The following is a 14,742-nucleotide window of genomic DNA, read 5'->3' as shown; positions in this document are numbered from 1 at the left end:
TTCTTGCTAGAGAAAAATCCCTATTGACGTCCGAATTATCGATGTTCTAATGTACACTTATAAGTGTAACTCAAAGGAACTGAATATCAATAGGGAAGAATATATTAGTAGTGAGGGGTGTTGGATTTGCTAACCGGCAGCACAGAATAACGAGAGAGGTCTAATTACTTTGGATGACTCTCTTATTCAAAATTCAAATTCTTTATTCACTCATAACATCTTACATAGTACAACGTACAAAGACAGGAGTGTCGTCAAAAGCTCTGAGTTACTCTGGAAGTTATTCTGAACTACTAAGTAGTTATTTTGTTTGAACGACAAGTTGACAAAACTTTTTTAAGTTTTTGAAATGAAAGAATGATTTTTGTGTGTATTTTAAAATAACAGTGTTTTTTGTCATATTTTTGTACTTTCAGGTAATTTAATAACACGATGCCGATCAAGAAGTTATCTCTAATATAACTTGTCATCCTTTACATGTGTCTTGCATTTACCTTATTTAAAAAATGTGTTGCAATCTTATCACTTTGATTAACACTGTTTTTATTTACCTACTAATTCAGTTACTGTTTGTTAATTGTTACACTCTACCCTAATGCAACAAATTATTTGTGTATGGCTAATTTAAAAAAACAATATTAATCTAACGTAACATTGTGCTATTGTTGAAATGTGTGAAATTTCCCCAGCAATAGATAAATTAATGGTATTTCACCCCCCCCCCCCTCCTCCCACCTCTATTGTCATTCACTCACCACCTGGACAGGAAGGTCTACCTACATGTGTGAGTTCAGCAGACCGTGAACATCTGAGGTCAATGGCAGATGTGTTATCTTTGTGGCTCCACTCCACACATCATATCACATTGGTTTTGTTTCCTCAACTCATCCCAGCCCTCTACAGTCTCTTTATTTTCAATTTAGTGATTTAAATAGACGCGTTTCCCTTAGATCAACCTAATCTTTAAGTTAAGAATTGTTTAGCTCTTTATTATTTGACTGACTAATTCATAAATTGTGTTTCTTACTAAAAAACTAAATGATAAAACAGCCCTGCTGCAGCAATCTAATTTAATTTTTAAAACTGGTGACAACTTTAACATGGGGATGGAATGTCTAGTTGTAAGACAATGGTACAGGCTTCTCCATTTTCACCCCAAGCTGTAAATAAAACATGTGATTGGAATTGCTTCCATTTGTTTTGATTTTATGTTTACATTCCATTGTTATTTCGTCACCAGCATGGCAACCCCATAAGACCCATGTTAATTTTGGATTCATTTTTTGTGCTTATTTTTGAGCCTATTTTAATTTATAAAGGGATTCTGCACACAGAAAAATATATCTCTAACAGTGTATGTAGATTTTCCCTACGATGCACACGAGCTGAGAAAAAAGGTTTTAAAGAAACATGCTTGCCTATTAATACAGGGTGTTTTTTTTTAAACTTGCATCTTTATTTATGTAAAAACCGCAATAGATAGAAATATGCAGTTTGCAGGAATCATCTATTGACGTAGGGGGCCCAATTGTTTTGAATTCAACGTTACATTCACATTCCCCCCCTTTCCCCCCAACTTATTTTTTTTAAATAGCAAGGTACCCCTTGTGACATATCAAATGAAAGAGCATGAAAAAAAAAATGTTTGATGAAAAAAAATTGAAAATTGGTTCATAAATTTGTGAGATATTCCCCCCCCCTTCCCCGGAACTTAATTTTTTTTAATAGCAAGGTACCCCTTGTGACATATCAAATGAAAGAGCATGAAAAAAGAAAATGTTTGGTGAAATTTATTTTTCATTTGATATGTCACAAGGGCGGGTACCTTGCTATTAAAAAACAAGTTATGGGTAGGGGAAAAGGGGGGGGGGGGATTATCTCACAAATTCATGAGCCGATTTAAAATTTTTTTTCGCCAAAAAATTTCTTTTTTCATGCTCTTTCATTTGATATGTCACAAGGGGTACCTTGCTTAAAAAAAAATTAAGTTTTTTTATTTATTAATTATTTTATTAAAATAACTAAGCCTATGCTGGGTTGAATTTAAATTGTTCTTGTATGTCTAGTATTATGGGAATGAATACCGTCTATTGAAGTACTTAGGTATGCTGCTACAGGGAAGGTATGTTTTTAGGTTATAAAGTGTGTTTTTACTAAAATGGTAATAGTAAGTATAAAATAAATAAATTTGCTAAATTGTTTCTAAATATATCTACAAACAAACAAACTACAACAGTTTACCTTTTCTCCATTAGTATAACAAGGGAATTTAAAATGTGCAGTTTTTGGAAGTATATCAGAAACCATTAAGCATACAAAAATGCTTAATTGTTATAAGTGTAATATTGTAATGAACATACTAAATCATTTGGATTTTTAAAGCTGTGCAAAATTCACTTTTTACGCTCCTTTCACACTATACGATTTCGCTCGTACAAGTGTTAATCGAACGGGCAGATAATCGTGGGTCTTTTGCTTTCACACTATACGATTTGTAATCGTACGATTAAATCTTAACCCCTACTCCAGCAGAACAGAGTTCATTGACACTTCAGTGGAAAGTGTTAAGTAGTATGGATCGCGAGCAAATTATTGCTGCTTTGATAATTTACCGGCGGAGAAAAATAAATAAACGCGACCGTGTCCACTGGGTGCATCCAATAAATTTGAGACGTGAGGAAGTGGGAATGTTTAAAACATTATTTCAAGACCTGAGAAATGACGAAGGAAAGCTTCAGGGTCAATCAAATCCATTATTTTAACTACCTATATAAACCAAACTGTAATTGATAACAAAAACTGAATAATATAATACAGTATGCACAGGTAATTCAATAATTAAACAACTACACTGTAAAAACAAAATATCTGAAAACTATAACAAGAAACTGCACTTGGGGAGGGCTCCCGTACGACTAAAAAGTCGTGTAGTGTGAAAGGGGCCAAAAGCTCCATTGGTCGACAACAAATACAATTAATAACCGCACGAGCGAAATCATATAGTGTGAAAGGAGCGTTACACTTCTCAGTCCTTAAGCACACCACTAGAAAGTTTGGTCATTAAAAACTTATCTTTAACAAAATATACAGTATATAAAATAACCTATATACATTCATTAATTAAGTCATTACACACATACACATTACACATTCACACATTATACATTCATTATTCATTCATAAGTTAATATTGCAATGCTAAGACATTTTGAAAAGATGATTTAAACCCAATTGAGTCATTCATACGGAAAAGTTAATTTTAAAGACACTTAAGTCAATCATTGTTATTCTCTCCCAGATAATTTTCACTAAACCAAACAGTAACCTAATTTTATACTGCAAAAAACACCGAGGAAAATCATACAGGATACCCAAGTGAATTACAGTATACCATAACGGAACAGGAAGCCCCAGTCTGCAGGGGTGCCAACTATGCCATTAGTCACAGATACGCGACATCCATCCATCCATCAGCTGATGTCATATAATCAGCTGTTGCCACTTTCACTACCATAACTCCAGCCCCTTACTGGACTATAATGGACTACCGTACAAGCCTTGGTCACAACAAGTTTTAATCAGCTGATTTAAACTCAGGCTTTCTCATTTTCTATTACAGACTGGGATAATGGCAGAGCAGATTGTTTACTATGAGAACACGTTGCACAATGACAGAGAAAATGAACATAGACTTGTGATAAATCTAACTTGTACAGGTATAATGTGGCAGTTGATGTTTTAAATTATTACTTTAAAGAGTTTTGATATCTGTCAATTAAAATTTACAGAATAATAAGCAAAGCAATGTAAATTAATGTTTGCACTGGGCATTTACATCTTATGTATGTGACATATCCCAATTAATTTGGGGTAGAAAAAATTGAAGCAAAACACTTTTTAGTGCTATGTACCAACTAAAATTTTTCTTAAAGACAATAAAAAGATTCCCTTCACAAAGCTTAATAAACCACAGTGCAACTCAGAACAACTAATATAACAATGTTTATGTGTGAGAGTTTAACTAATGTGTAGTTTAGAGTTGGTGTGGCAAAACCTTTAGCATATAGGCCTACTATGACAATACCTCCCACTATTAACGGCTGTTTGGTTGCCTTTTGACTATCCCTAATAAATTTAAATTTTTTTTATTAACTGCAGATGAGCCATCTTTTGTATTAATCCACATTTTCTAGTTTACTTAACTAGCTTATTCTACGAGTGGCTGATTTAAATATGATCTCTTAGAACCGACTAGGTACACTTTAAAATTTTTGTAAGTTAGAAGTAAATATTGTTATAAACATAAGGAAGCTAAGTCACTCACCCACGCCCCACTAGCAGCCGCAGGACGTCCAGATGACCGTGAAAGGCTGCCCAGAGTGTCGGGGTCATTCCGTCCTCATCCTTCAAGTTGCAGTCTCGCTTGGTGGCCTCCCTCAGGATGTCCAGCATCCCATCCTGGGCGGCTCTGGAGCAACAAAGAGAATATGTTAATTAATGAAACAGAATAAGTACAACGCTTATTATTCACAACACACTTGATCTTCACCCATTAGTTTGACAAATGTGAATAGCCTCTATCATTAACTAAAAATATTTAATGTTTAGACATTAATAGGACGGCCACGATTAGATAGGATATGTAAATTTAGTATAACGTATTGCCATATATCATTAATTTATATATGTAATAATTAATTTGACCCTTCAGTCCCAAAGATTGATCTATCAGATGTCATGAATAACATTAACAAATATTCACTTTTATAACTAATTAGCCTATTATGTGAGCGTAACTTTACATAAACAGCTTAAAACTGTAGTTTAGAATTGTACAAGCTTAGAACTACCAATGAATAGAAACCCTTTAAGAAGCACAATGCCATTGTAAAACATTCAGTCTGGAAATATTTGAATTTTCGATAGTTCCTGCAGCAGCCGCTTGGTAGACTATCACCAGACTATCACGAGCGTGCGGCCAAGTCAGCTGAGTGAGTGAGAGAGAATGAGACAGAGAATTTGCATAGAGAAAGAGAGAGATAGAGTAGTGCGGCTGCCGCACCAGCGATCGTAGCGGCGGCCACGCAAAGCTCATTTTGGTGGAAAAATTCCAGTCTGACATTTCTCAATAAGCATTTCAATTTTAAAGGGTTTGTAGTCATTGGAACTGCCTACAGTACTTTGCAAAGGCTCTGGGTTAACCAATACTATAAATTATTTTGATTTTTAGCAAATTTCCCATAAACAGAATAAGTTTGTTTTGAGGTCCCTAGAAGCCAAAAACACAATCCGTTCAAATTTGTATATATATATGTCCTTTAGCACAATAACTCGAGCAAAAATTATTCGATTTTGATGAAATTCGGTATAAACCTACATTTATTCGAACGAGTTTGCGAACCAGCATGATCGGACCATGGGAACGGAGGTTTATGGGGGTTTTATGGGGTAAAAATGGGTTTTTTCCCATTTTTGACTCTATAAACCAAAGATTTTGCAATTTCTTAACCATTTTGTAGCTACCGGTAGCTTAAAAAAAGAAATAATTTAGTGAATTGAAGCGCTCTTGTATGCCTAACAGTTACGGAGAACATAAAAAGTGTTATTTAAATTACTACCATGTTATTCTTATGGAGATAATGAAAACTGTTGCAGTTTACTTGTTTATGGATATATGTTGATAAAATTTGGCAAATTTATTTATTTCATCCTATACTATTGACACATGCTCAAAATCAATTTTTACCTTCCCCGTAGCAGAAAACCTAAGCACTCGTTAAATCTAATGATGTTATTTAAATTGGGAATAAATATTTTATTTATGGAAATATTTTAGTAAAAATTTAATAAGACAAGTTGAAATTCGCTTAGTCTGCAGGTTTGCTGTGGCGGGGGTTAAAAAGATTGATTTTTAAAAATTGTCTCTACACATTCTCAAATATTGTTATCAAAGTTTACATTTGTAATAGTGGAAGTATTAAACAGGTGTTTTTACAAAACAACTGTTTCACTAAAGTAAACACTTCTATTTTTGTTGCCATTGTTTTGTTTTACAGATTCAGTGTAACTAGTGGGCAAAATGGCACTTTGCTGCACACAAGAGAAAAGTTAAAAGGCACGAGCTGTAGGCGAGTGTGGAAAGTTTCTCGAGTGCAGCAAAGGCAGTTTGCACTCGTGTTACTCATTATACTTTTCCTACAGTTACTGTAAATCATATACCGTAAATAATTAGTCTTTCAAACACTGTACAACACATTTTTAGGTTAGGTTAAATCAAAACATTGAACAAAATGAGAAACGCTGCACCAGCTGATCGTAGTCGTAGTATCTTTAAGTTTTGCCAACTTATTTTTATGTGAACTCGAATTACGTGCATAATAAAAGCACGCTGTTTTGGGTTGTTTGGTTTGAATACTAGTGTGCGCCAAAGTAAAAACCGTACGCCAAAGTAATGCTTTCTACTATAATCTGTGCAAGGAAGTCCACTTTGTCGGGTGACTGTAGGAAAAACTAACTTTAGTTCCAAGTTCATGAATTAAAAGATGTAAGTTAATGACAAAAACTAACCCCAAAATGTTTTGAAAATATTTCATCAAACCTTTACACACAGTAACACTACCTAAATGAATTGCATTAAATACATATTATATTCAAATATTTGTTAAGAAAACACGTCTTAAGTCCTTGATGTAAGTAACAATTGATTAACAGATCTTAAAAAAAAATCTTATTCTCTTAGTAATGAGAATAAAATAAAATAAAAGAATTGAAAAACGGTTTTATAACTTTTATCACCCTCGGGATCCATCATAATTTTGTCACGGGTTTGTGTTTATCAGATAATTAACCACACCACCGCTCTGCCACACCCATATCAAGGTCACAGCACCATTGTCTGCAGGCAGGTAATTGCCCCCTTTCTTTTCCCACATTAGCCCTCCGATCTTCCCACTTTCCCCAGATCGCAGTTAAATAATAAAATTGTATCGTTCTTCACACTTTCCCGCTGCCTATTGTCACCGAGACACTAGAATTTGTGGTGCCCAACAGTTGTGACTTATAACTCCTATCTTTCCAAAACCAGTGCTAAATAATATTCACGGAAAGTAAATGAGAATACAACTAATAATAGCACTTGAAACACATATTTACACTTCATACTCTTAACTCAAAATATGGTAAATACTGCACGTATAAAAGAAGGTGAATGGTGATAAATAGTGATTGGAGTTTCTATTTATAAGATATCATCTTGTGACATTTTTTACCCAGTTGTTTTTATAGCTCAAATTTGCAGCATTGTATTTTACTAGTAGGCTAAAGAACTTTGATGTGATGTGCATATCAACCTATGCTTAAGATTTTCTTGTGACTCCAAGCGGTCTGTCCTCTTGAGGAGGTAGCGTATCACTGAATAATGAGTTTTAAATTATTTTAATGCCAAGTAACCTTGTACCAAGATTTGTAGCTCTATCTTTATTATTATTTCAACTAACTCAATTAACCCAAATGAGGGATGGCTTGCGTGGTTTGACGGAAGGCAAAAGTTAAAAGAATCTAAATGACACAACCTTAAAGTCAATTTGTTGTTAGTCCTTAAACGTTTTGTAAGGTTAGGGTATTTAAGTTTTGACATTCCAATTTACTCTGTTACTGTATAAAATTCTATGTTCAAGACACTAAGTTCAAGTTGGTTCTTTTCCTCTGAAAATTAGCTGTCTAACATTTTATTTTATGTAGTCTATAAATAATTTGTGACTATCAAATGTCTTGATATTGTATGAAAAAGTCAATGAATATTAGGGCATAGCATTTCTAAACAAAGTTTGATTAAGAATAACCTTAATACATTGCAAACTCGTCAAATAGAAGACACAATTAACAAACATGAACTGTTTGGTTTTAAACTGATATAATTTTTTGTACGTACCACATAACACATTTTTGTATATACTCACTGTTGTGTATTGTAAGTTTATATTTGAAATAAATAGTTTAATAAGTAGGATGAAAAATGAGCCTTATTTTGTCACTAGTTTATTTACATCAATTTAATCACATTTTTGAAAATAACATATGATTAAATAATTAAATGCATAGCATTTGAAGCATAGAGATACAACACTCACACACTACAAACAGTTTTAGGGATTGTTTTGGGTTTAACTTCTCGTATGAGCTAAATCTACAACGTTCAGCGGACCACACAAACCGTGACTAACAGGCGATCTTGTGACTATCGTTAACAATTTAACCGCAATTACCCGAGTATACAGAGTGTGGCTAATGAGAACCCGAGGGAGAAAACATAGACAACTTGTCATAGTCATATAGGAGAAAATTATATAAACAACAACAATGGACCGAGGTGGCTTATGGGGACATTTCATAGCATCTAGGGAAGTACTCACGTTGCCCTATATTTCATATTCACCTTATTTAAATAACATAAGGTATTACTAAGAACTAAACTAAACTAAGAAACAAATTGCTGGATTATTTGAACAATTCAGAAATAAATGGAGTTAACCCTAAAACTCACCAGTGTCACAGAAAAGATTAAGACATATTTTACTGATCAGTAGGCCTATATTCAATTTAAATGTTAGGCCTATAATTTTATTACTGACTTAAATTAACTAAAAAAGTCACAATATGCAGAACTCTATTTTGCTGAGTACCTATATATATTATAGAAAAAGCCAATTTGGAGAAAAAAAAACTCTTTTAAAAAAGGTCAAACTCATGAGGAAATTTGACATTTGTCAGTGAGACAGCCCAGTCACTTTTGATTGGTCACACTCTAGTTGGTTGTCATCGTTGTCAAACAATGCAGACACCTCCATCCAGCAATTTTGTACTGTTCCATTAGGGTTTTGATTTTACTCATACTGACATTCTATTAGGCCTAGTCATTTTGTTTAAGATTTGTTTTTGGTCTTTTTCCTATTCCAGTTAATTTTCAGAGGCAAAATAAGTACAGTACATATGTCACAAATACAATGGGATATTGACAGTGTAACCTACTATCTGTCGCAAGTGTGGGGTTTTTAAATAGCAGATACAGAAATTACGAAACTATAAGTTTGTGACCCACATATTTTTACCAGGGAAAAATATACCTAAAGTCAAAGTCATCTTTATTGTCACATAACGTTTCTTTAAATGCTCTGGCACAGCCAGACAAAACAGTTGACATTGTCAAACTATACTAAAATAAACTAGCTTATAGGTAAAATAAATACATAGTAACAAAATAAACAATTCACATTGATTTGTCTTCGAGAAACTGATCTATACTAGGCCTATAATAATTCTTTTCCAACAAAAATTCAACAATTTTTTCTTTAAAAGATACTAATCCTTATTGATTTGTAATTAACGTCCGCACTAGTGAGTACTACGACTATCCGCAGTACTATAATGATAATTAGACCAATTCGTAATTACCAAGGCAAAAATGTGGTTCGGATTCCACTATGTAGGTCCCTTAGTTGCCATTAGCTGTATGGGCTATTAATTAACAGCTGTGTCTAAGAAATGTCGACCTTAGTCACTAAGAAGACTACAAGATCGCGCCACTCATCCTTCTTTTACCCATATAAGAAGGTGTCCTTTCCAAAAGATTTAATCTGTGTATATTGAAAACCTGTATGAAATCTAGTGTTATAATTGTGCCCTAGGCCTATGTTAAATGAATTATAGGGTGTAAGTTATGCAAACTCCTCAAAAGATTTTAACTTAATTGTACCATATTTACCATAGGTCTATAGGGAATAAGCTATTACTACCATAAACTAATATATCAACTTTTAAAATGCAATGATTTTTGTAGCAAATTTCCCTATAGACCTAGGGAAGTAGGAGGTGGCACGGTAAGACCTAGGCCCGAGACCGATTTACTTTTTCATTTTGATGTCCCCAGAGGCCAAAAACACCATTTGTTCAAATTGTTATATATATTTATATAGATATATATATATATATATATATATATATATATATATATATAACATTGAACTTGTAAACAAAGCAAAAAATCATTAAATAGGCTACCTACACATTCAAAATTTATCTTTTGACATCAAGGACATGTATACCAACATTCCCCCAAAAGAAACTTTGAAGATATTAAAACATGATTTAGAAAAGCGCAACATCCTTTCCGAACAAGAAATTCAAGAAATCACAAAACTGACAAAAACACGCAGCTAAACCAAAATTATTTTACATTTAATCGAAAATTCTTCAAACAAAGTGAAAGTTTGGCAATGGGGTCACCTTTATCTGGTTTGATAGCTGATATATACATAATTTAGAAGAAAACAAAATTAACAATGATTAAAATCCATTTCATTCAAAAAAATAAATATTTGTAGGCCTACAGATATGTTGATGATGTAATGCCTTTTTGAAGGAAATGAAGAGGAAAGTAAAGATTTTTTTAAATATTTGAACACATTGTCCAAGAAAATAAAATTTACCCAAGAAATTAACGATTATGAAATAAACTATCTCGAACTAACTATTTCAAAAACATAAACAAACATGATTTCAAAATTTACAGAATACAAACTCAATCAGACCTAATGATACCATCAAATTCTAACCATCCTTGGAAATACAAACTATCTGCTCTCAGAGGGTCGCCGGGATTTTATCCCCCTGGAATTTTACACCCTGGGCAAAGCTGACGTCACTATGACGTAGTAACCTGAGTGGCCAAAAGTTTGTTCGCGGCCGGAATTTTACCCCCGCGGATTTGGAAGTCTAATGAAAATAGTCAGAGCGTGATTAATTAGATTAGCGATAAAAGCCGGAATTTTACCCCCTGTCCATATAACTAGCGTTTAGGCAACTGAAGATGTACGGGCCGGATTTTTACCCCCGGAATTTTACCCCCGGAATTTTACCCCCCGGAATTTTACCCCCTGGCTGATTTTAGAAATTGAATGATTGATTTTATTATTTCTGTTTTTAATTAATTGTAAACATTTCATTATTTAGTAGCCTATCTTTATTTATTTATTTTGTAATCTCAACTAAGTAAACAGAATTCGCTGTTTTATTTTGATCATATTAACCAACAGTTGGCTTCAAAGATCGAATCCTGACACTCGAATCTCAAAATCTATCTATACTTATTTAATACGCAAGTAAGTTTTTTGTGACAATTACTCCTCCGAAACTACTGAACCGATTGGCATGATTTTGGTGTCATTGGAAAGAGCGTAACGTGAAGTTGTGCAGGAAACTTTCTTTTTAGTTAAATAATTAAAGAATGAGGCCCTGGGGCCCTTTAAAGTTTCGTATTTCTCCATAAGATTAACATGGGAAACAAACATTGTTATGAAACTCCAGCTGTTGTCAGAAATGCTGTTCTGCTATTTAATTTAATTTGTTTACAAGGAGAATTGTTTCTTGGTGCCATGTGGTTAATGAATTATACTTTAGCATACTGTTGCTACTCATACTGTTGCTATTTACCTGCGCCGACTGTGAAACTGCGGAACTTTAATATCGTCTCTGGTTTAAACAAAAAGTATAATTTCCACCCGTGACGTGTAGCTTAGTGTGCGACAAAGTGTATGCATGTTATGTAGTGATATTGTATTGGTGATCGCGGTTCACCACCCTAGCCTAACCAACAACTTTGACCGTACTTCCAAAAGGTGTATATTAGGCATGGGGGTTACACCGAAACGGTTTATCACTCGTTTTGTACACAACGATGCAATACTGTGTCTTGTGAATCTCAAAAATAGTGTCTTTAGTGATTTTGCCAAAAGTGAGGTTATCCCTACTTCAACCCTAGGATAGGCCTAAAACAGCCTATTTACCTTACCATGATAGGTTTACCACTATCACCAACCAGGTAAGGAATAGGCCTACTGATAATTAAATAATAAATACAAAAACTCAACCCCTCTATAATTTTGACCCATTACAACTATATAAAATGATAGTATTGTAATACATTGAGAGATCTTCATTTGAATAATCAATAAGCAAGATTGAGCCTTTGCCTATATGTTTCCTGGTAAGTGTGTTGTAACTGTTTCTTATATAGTATATTATAGTATCTCAAAGTAAAACCGAATTATTCTTTTCTGTATTCTCACCCCGTAGCGAAGCACAGGTAGAGCAACTAGTACTTATTTAATACGCAAGCACGATTTTTGTGACAATTACTCCTCCGAAACTACTGAACCGATTGACATGTTTTTGGTGTCATTGGAAAGAGCGTAACGTGAAGTTGTGCAGGAAACTTTCTTTTTAGGTAAATAATTAGAGAGAGTAGCCTACACCTTATTGTGTACAAATTGGCTAAATAACTTAGGTACGGTACATTATAAAAGCTGACAGCCTTTTTACGCTGACTTAAATTGTAAGCTTACCTTTTCCCGTACATGTGCAGATTGATTGTTAAAAATTAACCCTTTAAACTGGAATAGGACTGTCATGTAAATTGTGAGCATTTCCTTTTGTTAATAATATTTTAGTTGACTCTTTTAAAATCATCAGAAATTATGACTGTTATTAGTTTTTAAACAAGTTATTTGTTTATAAATAACTCCTGTACTTCTTTGCAAATGCTCGATTATGTACACTAGTTAATATTAAAACCCTGTTCGATTAGTTAGGCCTAATGTTAAGATATAAATTAAGATAGGCCTAGGCTACTTAATAATAAAATGTTTACCATTAAATTAAAACTGAATGACGATAATTAATCATCCTCACTAATTTATATCTGGCCATGGGGTAAAATTCCGGGGGTAAAAATCCGGGCCGTACATTCTAGGTTTTTATAATTTGATGTGTTCTGATTAAACTCACAACCGTGAAACTAGGCCTATATGTTTAATTCCGCGTTTAATCAATCGAGCTGATGTCGCGAAACTCAAAAGTTCCCCCTCTCAGATCCATGCTAAATCGTCTTTGGACATTCTAATGAAAAAGGAAAATTACAAAATAGGATTTAACAAAATTAAATTCTTAGCTTGAAAAACATCATCTACAATATATATTTGGTAATTAAAAACATCAAAAGAAATAATCTAAATCAAGAACACAACAAATAAAGAAAGAAGAAAGAAAAATTCATTAGTATCCTATTCAATACAACTCTTAACAGGACTACAAGAAAAACTTTTCAAAATTCTGAATACAAAATTGGCTTTAAAACAAGAAATCACACTTTTATATAACATTATTACAAATAAAGAACATCAAGATATCTACGGTACAACAAATCTGGCATACAGTACCCACAAAATTAACTGCACTGATTGTGAACACTTCTATATCGGTCAGACAGGACGTTCTTTTAAATCTAGATCCAAAGAACACATTCAAGCTCTGAGTAAAACAGACACCAAGATTCAACCACAAATTTAGTATCCGTCTCTTTAGAATTTGTCCAAAAAATACGGAAAAAATATTATTATGAACAAAATTCTACCGCTTTAGACAGTAAATTGCCTCCATCCTTATTGAAATTCAAAGGAACATTCTTGGGAACCTGATCAATTACCTCCTGATCATCCAATCGAACAATTTATCAATGTAGTAACATCAAATTTATCAGATCCTTCATTTCCCGACAGTTACCCAAAAACAAAAAACTTACAAATCAAGAGTTCAAAGCGATCAGATCCTTACAGAATAGCAAAAATATTGCAGTACTTCCTGCTGAGAAAGGAAACAGCATAGTTATTTTAAACAAAACTGATTATATTAATGAATGTGAACGGCAATTACAAGATTCTTCAACATATAACTTGTCGTTGAATCCATGTTTACAATTTTGAAAAGTCTGCGTATGTTTGAAGGAAATATAAAAAAGTACTTCTCATCCCTTGATATTTCGAGCATGAATATCAAAATTATATCTTGTATCTATTTTTTTCTGTAAGTATACCGTAGTCTTCACTGTGCCATCTAAATGACCTTTGTATCTATTTGATTTTTTTGTTTATGCCTTATTTGTTAGGCTATGTACTGTAATTTATCTTTGACTTGTGTTTTGCAGCATGTATTCAACTTTATTGATGTATCCAAATGCATGTACATGTCTAATGGAATAAAATATTGATTCTTGAATGAAACAATCGAACAATCGATATATTGATCAATATTTTCATTCGAATGAGTGTAGGACCTAAAGTAAAGTGCAGCCAGGCCTACTGTAAGGCCTACTATATATGTAATCAGAGAAAAACTTGCCTAGGCTTACTTACTTATGAAATCTGGTAGTTGTCATGTTCTAAATAGGCTAGGCCTACATAAGTTGTTAATGAAAACTTCACATCCAACACAAGTTTAAACTGGTCACTTCACATTTGTTAGGCTAAATTAAATTTCATACTAAACACTGAGTTTAACCAACTTACTAGACCTACTAGACACACTGACACAACCACAACGTAACCAAACCAAACAAAACAAACAACAATGCAAACGCAAAGCAAAATGCAATGCAAATGCAACGCAATACAAGCAGTGAAGCAGAAGGCAAGGGAAGCAAGCAAGGAGCAAGAGCAAGTGATGGTGATTACTGAATACTGATTGCCGATTGGTGAAGAAGAGCCTCCCTCTTTCAGGCAAAAGAGAATTGGATTGAATTGAATAGTCACATGGAGGCAACTGGAACTGAACTGAACACGAAGTACTGAACCATTGACTATATAACAGTAAGATAGTTTTTGATCCATTTTAAGCTGCACGCGCACTACGGCG

At 33.6% G+C, this 14,742-nt stretch overlaps 1 protein-coding gene across 1 annotated transcript in view; it reads right to left on the bottom strand.

Annotated features, from left to right (window-relative positions):
* Positions 1-14,434, bottom strand: part of LOC129001553 (pre-mRNA splicing regulator USH1G-like) — a 38,704-nt gene extending 24,270 nt beyond the window's left edge. The window contains exons 1-2 of the mRNA XM_054428879.1: positions 14,244-14,434; positions 4,325-4,468 (exon numbers count right to left, since the gene is read on the bottom strand). Coding sequence (XP_054284854.1) covers positions 4,325-4,468; positions 14,244-14,266 — 167 coding nt within the window. The 5' untranslated portion in view covers positions 14,267-14,434. The remainder of the gene's footprint in view (positions 1-4,324; positions 4,469-14,243) is intronic.
* Between the last annotated feature and the right edge of the window lie 308 nt (positions 14,435-14,742).

The sequence above is a fragment of the Macrosteles quadrilineatus genome, unplaced genomic scaffold (assembly GCF_028750875.1).
Source record: "Macrosteles quadrilineatus isolate MER2022 unplaced genomic scaffold, UCM_ALF_1.0 Scaffold_8__2_contigs__length_117827958, whole genome shotgun sequence".
NCBI classification, from domain to species: Eukaryota; Metazoa; Arthropoda; class Insecta; order Hemiptera; family Cicadellidae; genus Macrosteles; species Macrosteles quadrilineatus.
Note: the sequence above shows the minus strand (reverse complement) of the source record. Positions and strands in the feature narration are given on the sequence as shown.